Here is a 9,807-nt window from a genome sequence, read left to right on the forward strand (position 1 = left end):
ATGCGTAAAAATTGTGTATGTAAAAAATTTATAGCAATCATCCGTCTGGTATATGGTATCCGCACAGGAATTTCATGTAAGAATATTATAGATTTATTATCTGTTGTCAATTTTTGTCGCTCCGATCATCACCTTGCTTGATTACATTGCGGATCGCTGCGGTTCTGATGCAAAATTTTGTCAAAACCTTGGCAAACTGTGGAAAAAAAGTTTGTTAATATTGGGAAAAAAATTATGGATGTTTCACAAAAACTTTGTAGGCTTGAGAAATCTGCTTTCTAGATTCTACGAGACTTTTTACCTGCGAATGGAAGCTTTGTAATTGACCAAATTTAAGTTTCATATTATTTATCATATGTCAACTCATAACCCAAGAAGTTCGAAAATGCTCACTAATGTTGTGAGACTTACCAGTGCCATATCAAGACAGATGTAGCTATTGGCATTCCCCAGTTATAAACCATCAACAGTATTATTTATCTAATAAATTTACAAAGGCTTCGATTCACATGCCGGATATTCCACCTACGCGGGATGTATGAGAGCTTTGAGTTCGATATTTTATTTCGCCGTGAAAAATACTATTACGAAAAGAAAGTCCTTTTAACGGATGTCGCAGAGGAAAAAGATTATTATATCACTGCTAATGGATGCGGTTTAACAGAAACATGGAAAGTCCTTCCCACGCACCTTCATTATCACCAGAAAGACATTGATAAATCCAATGAAAATCCCTCTAGGTAGTTGTCAAAGTACAGCGAATTTCTATAGATCTCTGAATATAGTATCGCTTCAAAGCTACGGAAACGCGAATTGATAATGAATGAAATGCAGTGTAAAGCCATGATGGTGAGTCATAGATGCTCTAATCACAAGTCCTTAGGAGCTGCTGTCCATATTCATGGGAAATCTTTCCCTTGGCAATATTTATTTTTATAGCCACACCGAATTAAAACAAAACTAATAATCTCCAGGTACAAATTCAATTCACATATCTTGCAGTATTGATTACCAAATTTATACCAAATTAAACCAAACCAAATACGTGCCTCGTGATAAACGCCACACCAAAAACAATCCAAATACCATTAGTTTTTGTGGGCAGACTTTGACAACATTGTTATGAAAGTTTTTATTTTATAGAGTTTTTTCAACCGAATTTTTACAACATTAAAACACATAGGTACGGCAAATCCATTGATTAAATTTCGTATCAATTTGGGTGCGTACACTGAGAAAAGAATTTTCGTTAGCCAATAATATTTACTAACCACCAGTAAATCTGGCAATGACTGTGTAAATACTCCCATAACTTACTAATGCCAAATATATTTTCTTGTGGTAGGTAATATTATTGGCTAAAGAACATTTTCTTCTCAGTGTAAATAGATAAATTCTTTGGGAGAAATAAAATACCGACCTCATTTTCAACCGCAGATATTTTCTGGCTCGTTGAGAAATTCAGGGAAGTTCACCCAACAACCTACCACAAAATTCAACCTGTCGTTGGTCGTTCTTGGCGTCTCGTCCTTTACGATCGTTTGCTACTTGGCTTTCCCAACCGAGCCCTCAATTTTTCCTTCCCGTATGCACCTCACGCACAAACCCACCATATATCCTACCCTGAATTCACTATCCTAGATCACACTAACCTACAAACATTGTTTCCACCAAATTCCCTACAAGTTGACTTTCCCAGACCTTCACAGTTGTATATAATTTATTCAACAAGTTTCAGCAGTGAAAATCAACTCACTGGGTGTGTAGATTTTACTGATGCAATTTGGAAATTCCCGACTATTCCGGGTCTACTGGTGTAATGACAACCGTATCTATTAACATTAATCCCCCTGGCTACTCCCAGTGAATTTTCCATGCATGAACGAAGCATCAATTAATCGATGAAAACTGTGGATAAATGTTTGGATTTTGGGAAGTATAAAAAAAATCTAAAATCCAAATATTTTTTAAATATACTTCCACGTGGGAGACGTGTAACGTAATGAGTTTTTCGCAGAGAAAAAGCTCAAAGCAAACTGAAATTCCCCCCACGTGAAAAATATGTGTTAATAATCACATATGACATACGTATGGTATATTGCATTTTTGCCGGATATGTGCGTATAATGTATATATATTTCACATATATACCCTTTTCCATGCGGGACTAGGATTTTCATATGTACTCCGAATGAAATGTTGAATGTAAATGAGGACTGTAAACCATTCTTACTGCAGTTTCGATAAATTCTGTGTTACCTATGAAGACAGATTAGATAACCCTCATCCTGACAAGCGTCCTAATCCTCGGTAGAATGTTGTACATGCTAGAAGGTGTTCTCCTTGCTATGGAGTAGAGCAAATACGTGAGATGGATGCACATTTAAAGAAGGATATCGCGGAGGGAAAAGCATGTAGCATCACTCTGCTGATGAAGTGGGTTCACATTCAAATTCTTCAGCTTAAAAGGAGAATCCCATTCATCCCTCGTTCCAGATCGTCGTAGACTGGTGGAACGTTCTCATCGGAATTATGATTTAAAACGCCTCTAGTAGATTAAGACACTGTTGGAACACAAATATAGAAAAAGGGACGAAAAGTAAATTTCATTCCATTTAAGGATGTTCTGTTAATATTAATGTTAAACTGAAATTTCCCATATTTATACAATAGCCTTTCTATCAGAGAATAGGGAGTACAAAAGTACTATCTTATAAGAGAAGCAAATATAATTCAATTGAAGCCAAATACCTTTTAACTACAAATTCATTAAATTGCCTCGATTTATTAATTCATACCTCATATTCATTCAGCATTGCTGCAGAATTTCTCAGCTGCCTCGTGTCTTTCATTGAAATAGTATATAATTCTATGACACAATTAAGTCAAATTTTATGGCATAATTTAATCGAAATGGTAAACTAACCAAGTGCGTATCAATCAAGAGTGTTAAAATATGATGAGAAAAAACCGATATTTTTGTCAACTCCTCTCATTGTTCTCATTGTACAATGAATTACATATCATAAAAAGAGAATTAGTCAAGAACAAATGAAGGAGAGATTCATTACGTAATTATTTTTATTCCCGTCAATTTGTTGAGTTTCTTCCAATGTAAAGTGTTGCAGGCGTTCATTTGTTCGTCCAAAGTTTTGGAATACTTGAATGAAAAATCCGGATAAAAGCGAAAGAACTTTAACGACTCCGGGATTTAAAGGGTATGACTGACCCTTCTCATGAGAATATGATCTCAAAAACTGTCAAATGAGAGTCATTCCGCTAGAGGTTTAAAAGAGAGATTTCCACGGTGCATAAAAAATGTCTGGGTGAAAAGATATCTGCAGTTGTACACGAGAAAAAAAAATGCCCGCTGATATAGTTTCTCCATAGCATCCTGCACCGTGAAATTACTAACTCCTTGAATAGATCTTTATTGGGGAAAATTGCAAGGGTGGGAAAGAAAACCAACGAGCGGATGTTGTTTAGAAATAGCCACCTGATGAACAGTATTGTTTTTCAATTAATTAATTCTTGATTTTTTGACGAATAATTAATAATTGGTATTGCATAGTTTCGTCGATTCGAAAATTTGAAGACTGTTAACGGAACATATTGCCAAGACTGTATCTATGTCAGTATTCATTAGGTCGCAGTGAATAAATGCATTTTATAATTCTTGAAAAGTAACATTCACAATAAATGGCTTATCCTTAAAAAAAAAAAATCCAGATGTTCTAAAGTTCTAAAGTTCTGTTTTATTGCATTGTGATTTTTATCGTAAGTGCCCTTATTTGATGATTTCAGGTGAAACGACTTTTTTATCTGAAGGTATAATACTTCTGGTGAGGTCATGTCCTTCCATCACAGTAGACTTTGTTATATATTATAAAAATTAACTGAAGTCGCTGCTCGCCACTGAAAACTGATTCTCTTCGAAAGAGAAGACTCAAGTAGAAACTCTAGCAACCTCGTTTCACCTCTGAAAGTATACTGAGTTTATGAAAAGGAATTGAGACCATAAAGCGGTCTTGCCATTTCGTTTTTCTTCCATTTATAAAATTACCCCGTCTTTTTGCTCCTGCCAATAGCCTTTTACTCATATTTCCAGCTGTTTTTGTTTTTTGTTAAATATTTTTTGTCTCTATTAAAGGCCTTTCAGAATATTCTTTTACTTATCTTCACTGATGTTGGTCATCATGTAGGGGCTGATTGAGGGTTATATGGGGAGGGTCAATAGACGAGACAGGGGTTGGTTGAAGAAGACAAGGGGCAACAGAAACAGTGGAATGGCACGAGGTATAACCATAGTAACGACTTGACAAAACAGTTGGAACAGTTCATCGTTGATGTCTGGAGGATTGCAACACTCATACCAATTTCACCCAGTGAAATCTTTCCAAAATGTTCCGAGAGGTTTATAGACCATCTGCGGAGAGGATCGCCACTTTAATCAGAAATTTCGAAAAAGAACCTTGAAAAGATCTTGGAGTAAACCTAATTCACTTGGAGAAATGAGACTAAAAGTTTTTTTTTTCTTCAATTGAACTGAATGCAAACATCTCAAATGCATCTGGCGAACTCTTTTTAATTCACATTAGCCCATGTATTGGCTTGACATTTCAAAGGGGGAAATTCACTGGGCTATTCACGAGCTTTTTTTTATTCGTGTCGTACTCCATTCTGTCTAGTACAAGTTTCTTCAATTTATTTCACATAAAATTGTTGGTTAATACCCACATACTCTTCCATCTCTTTCGACTCTCTAGCTATTTGGCATATTCAAGTAATTATTTAAAAATCCTGGAGATCATTCCTTCTCCCATTGAATAGCTCTCTAAATAATACTTATTACTGATTAGTTAGAAAATTATTTGTTCAACGGATGAAGAGAAATCTTGGATTCCAACGACTAAGAATTGAAAAAATAATTCAATATTTATAATATCAAATGTGATTCTCCACAAGAATATAAGAAAAAGATAGTTTTACCGAATAGATGGAAATAGATTAGTGTTTGTGAGAGTGGAGTCATTGATCCGATATATTTTGCTTATGGCCGATGCTAACACAAACGGTGATGACAGAATAAATCGATAGTCATTCAAACTTTAACGATGAGTGAGACAGATAATCCAAGTGTTCATTCCCTGGAGAAATATTACTGACAAATAGACGCAAGTAAAAGTCTGATCACGTGAGCCATTATATTTGTACTGTTTAATACATTTCTTCTATTTTTTAAGGAATTTGAATAAATTTTCAAAGATTAGTGATTTATCGTTGAACACTGGAGAAAGAAAAATTATAGGATTAAGATGAAGTGGCAAAGACATATGGGCCTTCCAACATTGGATCTGCGTCTCAAAGCGGTTAACCAGATATCCCCGCAAGCTGTTGATTTTCCCATACCCGTATTTCCGCATTGGATCGCTATTTTCTCCAGGATAGCGAATAAAAACCGCAGTTTTTTTCAGCCGAGACGTGTAAACTCAATTCCCAACTCGATGACCCCTTTCCACCTCTCTTTACCTCATCGGTTGGTTTTAACCTAGTACAACCTTCTCTACCAGCTATGAGGCATCACCTCCCCAGAGGATTAGGCTGCCTCGCAACATTGATGAAACATCGATACCAGTCTTTCCAGTGTGTGGCAGGTTATAAAATTTCTGCAGAGAAAAGAAGCATGACGCCTTCGAGCCACAGGCGTTATTTATTAATTGGTTAACTGACGTAAATTACATAGAATTCAGTAGTTGCGACTAATTTAGGCCAGGCAGACAATTATTACGACTACTTGCTCAGAACTTCTTAGGACTTGTTGATTACTGAAATTTCTGTAAAGTTCGTATGTTTCATAAAGTGGCGTTAAAGAGTTCTTTGGAGGAGTCTTATTCTTCAGGGTCAAAAACTCTGTAAAAACTTAAAATTACTTTAATAAAATTGCGAGGAGTTGACTATCACAATGTCTGACTATTTAATGCATTTAGTATTCTATGAATAAAAAAACAACCACCATTGCTAGGTGAAATAATGATCACAGCCGTGCATCTGTTCTAAATCTTGTGAAAATAGTGCTGAATATACGATGACACATTTTTGCATGAACATGCACCTGTGTTGTTGGAATTAATATTTTGCCCATGGGGTTGTTTAATAATGAATTCAGGTGGGATTATTCTCCTAAGTATTTTTTTTTAATCTCGCATGGAAATTATAGGAGATGGTATTTCTCACCTTTCCGAATTCTTCACCTCGATAAATAATTCAATATAGGTGTTATTTTCATGTGGAAACTTTCCAAACTATTGGAGATTTAAGTCGAAATTCGTAACGTGAAAAGACGAGCTCTGTTAAATATCCGAACAGATACTGCCTCGAGAGAAATTCATTCGTCGGCACAGAATAAAGAGAGAAATTATATTTTTCTTATGTCAACATCCTTTCCGTCACTCTCCGTTATTTGGTCACTATTGGTGAATGTGTAGTCGATTAGAAGAGCCTCAAGTGGCAAGACGTCAAGTGTTTTAATTATAGGCGTGGGAAATGTAGGTGATTAAGGATTCCATTGCTACTGTGTTTCGACTCACCTGAACGTCTTTTAATCTCAAAACATCCATTGTGAAACAAAATACGCACTCGACTATTTTATGTCAAATCGTGCAAAAGCCGAGTTTTGAACGACTGTGCAAAGTACAATGTGCGACGATTCCCATGTAGGATGGCCGGATCGGCCTAAGGATCGGGCCAAGCTCGACGCCAACATTTCCGAAGCTTGGAAAAGAGACTGGTCCAATGCTCTATCGAGCCTTGGATGATAACTCCGGTCCGATTATCGGTGCGTTGATTGGCCCAATGATGGCAGCCGATTGACAGCCGAGTCCTATTATTTTAACCCATAAAGACTAATAAAATTTATTCTTTATTGAAATTTATCCGATTATCAATCTTTTGACGGTGATTGAAGTTAGTAATAAAAAATAATTAGAGATTTGACTGCAAATGTTCAGCATATGATTGGCTACCGAGGCGCTCATTAAATTAATTAATAAAAAGTGAAAAAAGAAAATTTCTTCGTTTTTATGATTTATTAGTTATCCTTAACCACGGTGGCAACGATATTGACCCTGAAACAACCTAATCGACGAACTCAAATTTTCTACCCGACGAGACTCGAATTTATGATCTTTTGCACACTAGTCCTATGCCCTAACTACTTTTTTTTTACATGTGTTTCTATTAGTCATACATCTGCATATACATTAGGGCATATATAAAAACTAGTCTTAAAAAATTATGAAAGAAAATTGAGATATTATAACAATGGTCATGGTAGGGCTCTCACGTTAACACTTTATCGTATTAATCCAATAATATAATTTTTTTATTTATACATTATTTGTGCATTTATTACATTTCAGTAAAACCTTATTTGTTTTTATGTGAGCCTAAAAAAAGATGCAATAAAAGGGTTTTCTTTTGTTAAGGAATGAAAGGGCGCAACTATACATATTTATCCAAATAAGAGAAAATAATAATAATAATAAAAAGAAAAAAAATGGAGGATCCGATGAATATCGGCGGAACCCATAAGATGCAACTTATGATCAAAATTATCGACGATAGTCCATATGAATAATTTTAGTGCTTCCTCGTAAGAACGTCATTGAAGTATAATGTTGATTGAATATCAGTAATTTGGTATAGATATTAAATCCTTTACTAGGGAGGATGAAATCTGTCTCTGTATCGAGTGTTTCTCCTTTTACTATTATCTCCTCCGTCGTTAATTTTAAAGATTATCTCTCTTTCTTTAATTTCATTAAAGTATTTGGAATCAGCATTCAGCCACTAATAATCCTTTTTAGTTCTATAAAAATGAAAAATAGTAATTTTAGGGATATCTCTGGAGTATTTAAAAGCATTGTTATCCAGGTTAGCTATTGAGATGCGATTGTTCTTTTTATGCCATTGGATATCGAATAGGATTGGCCTATTCATTTCATCCTGGAAGAGACCTAACCTATCCTAATGCATGACATATTGTGGTTTAATATTCCCGCACCTTGCTCTTCTAACTGCTTCAGCGAGTGGAACCTCCGCAAGGGTATTGATAGTGGGATTGTTTTTTTCAAGTTTGTTATAATAATTCCTTGATATTTTTAGTATAAAATTGTCTATATGAGGGATATCTGCTCGATTATGTAATATTTTGTTGCTTATATGATGGTGGTAATTAGAATGACTCGCTCGATAGAGGGCTGAACATGCACGTAATCAACTCCTCTCAAAGGATCTGAGGGATTTCATTTGGTGGGCCCCAAAGTTGCATACAATTCCAGAACCGTATGTGGTTAAAAATCTGATAAGTAGTACATAACATATAATTCGTGCTCTTTGGCCTATATGTTTGTTGTGGAATAGATAACTAAGGGTTTTATATCTATTTCTTGCCTTTTGTAAAAAAAGGAGATAAATGGATGGTGCCAGATGGTATGACCCTAGTGGGTCTTTTACCAACCCTTTCCCAGTACCTACGCAGTACCCCAACCTAATTCCCTACCCGCGCTTTAATCTAGCTTACCTTATAACTAACTTCCACAGGCACTGGATTCGTTTTCCGACGATGAAAAATTTTTCACCATCGGGACTCGAACCTGCGCTACCGGGACGCTTTGGTCATAGGGCCAGCACGCTGACGACTAGCCCAAAAAGGTCCTTTCTTGCCTTTTGTATTTGTACGTCAAAACGTTTGGAACAACGAACAAGTTGATCTATGTACGCCCTAACCACTGACCTAATGCCTAAGGCTTGTAGTAGCAGCATAAAAATGGCTTCATAAATTTCCGCCAGTTATTTTTGCGCATTTCTGTCCTTTGATCAATTGATAGATAATTAATCATCAGTAGATTACTTAGAATGTTCGTGATTTATTTAATGCAAAAATAATTACAATCATATTAGCAGTTATTATTTCTACAACAAACGCCTCCTTTCCCAAATTTTTCAATGATTATTCGTCTGGTCTCAATGAAGGATGATTCCGATGAAATTTCAACGAATGTTAATTATAATATAATTACACTCAATAATTATTTCAAGTGACAGATATTGGGAAAGCTAGGTAGGGCTTATGAATGGCCAATGATTGACCAACGAATATTTATTCAACAGATTGGGGCTTTACCATTGGACCAACGTTGCTCAACCGCACCGCGTTGGATCAACGTGGACCAACATATTGGTGGAATATCGAACAACCAAGTATCGGTGAACGATGCTGGCCAGTGTACTGGCCAGGCCTCCAAAAAATGAGTGTTGGTAAGCAGATGCTGGCCAATACGTTACCCAAGTCTGCAGGCTCGGAAATTCCGACACGGGAACGTCCACTCACTGCACGGTGTGACACGCATCATTTTTATCATAGACGATTTTATTGATTCAATTATATAATAAGGATAGATGGAAAAAATCGACTATCAGAATAATTAAATTTATGTTACGAGAAATTATCAAGGAATTTCTTCCACAGAGCATTCTCTCGAACAAGCCTTTGCAAAGCAACAAAGACACGCTGGATGAAATAACTTCTTCAAGAGATAATTATTATAAGTAATAGCAACTCGCGACAAGGATCATTAATAGAATATTTTTACAAGAAACCTTTGTTAACTTGCCACCTCAAAGAAAGAGAATTTTTTTTTCAAACTTTTCAAAATACTTTAATCACAAAAAGACCTATGATGACATGAAAACGCATTATCAAGGTCTTTCGATCTTTCAAGGAACAGTCTCTGAGGAATATTTCCT

The 9,807-nt window shown here is 35.8% G+C and overlaps 1 protein-coding gene across 1 annotated transcript; it reads left to right on the forward strand.

Annotated features, from left to right (window-relative positions):
• Nucleotides 1-8,477: 8,477 nt before the first annotated feature.
• Nucleotides 8,478-9,477, forward strand: LOC105265146 (uncharacterized). Its single transcript, XM_011302492.1, has 3 exons — nucleotides 8,478-8,490; nucleotides 8,704-8,775; nucleotides 9,172-9,477. Exons 1-3 carry the CDS (start codon nucleotides 8,478-8,480, stop codon nucleotides 9,435-9,437), a joined length of 351 nt encoding a protein of 116 aa, XP_011300794.1. The 3' UTR covers nucleotides 9,438-9,477.
• The last annotated feature ends 330 nt before the right edge of the window (nucleotides 9,478-9,807 follow it).

This window comes from Fopius arisanus, unplaced genomic scaffold, assembly GCF_000806365.1.
Source record: "Fopius arisanus strain USDA-PBARC FA_bdor unplaced genomic scaffold, ASM80636v1 scaffold00027, whole genome shotgun sequence".
NCBI classification, from domain to species: domain Eukaryota; kingdom Metazoa; phylum Arthropoda; class Insecta; order Hymenoptera; family Braconidae; genus Fopius; species Fopius arisanus.

Excerpts from the sequence above, each read along its gene's own strand:
- LOC105265146 (XM_011302492.1), top strand. Across the intron at positions 8,776-9,171 it reads CAACGAACAAGTTGATCTAT|ATTGGGGCTTTACCATTGGA; the intron begins GTACGCCCTAAC and ends TTTATTCAACAG.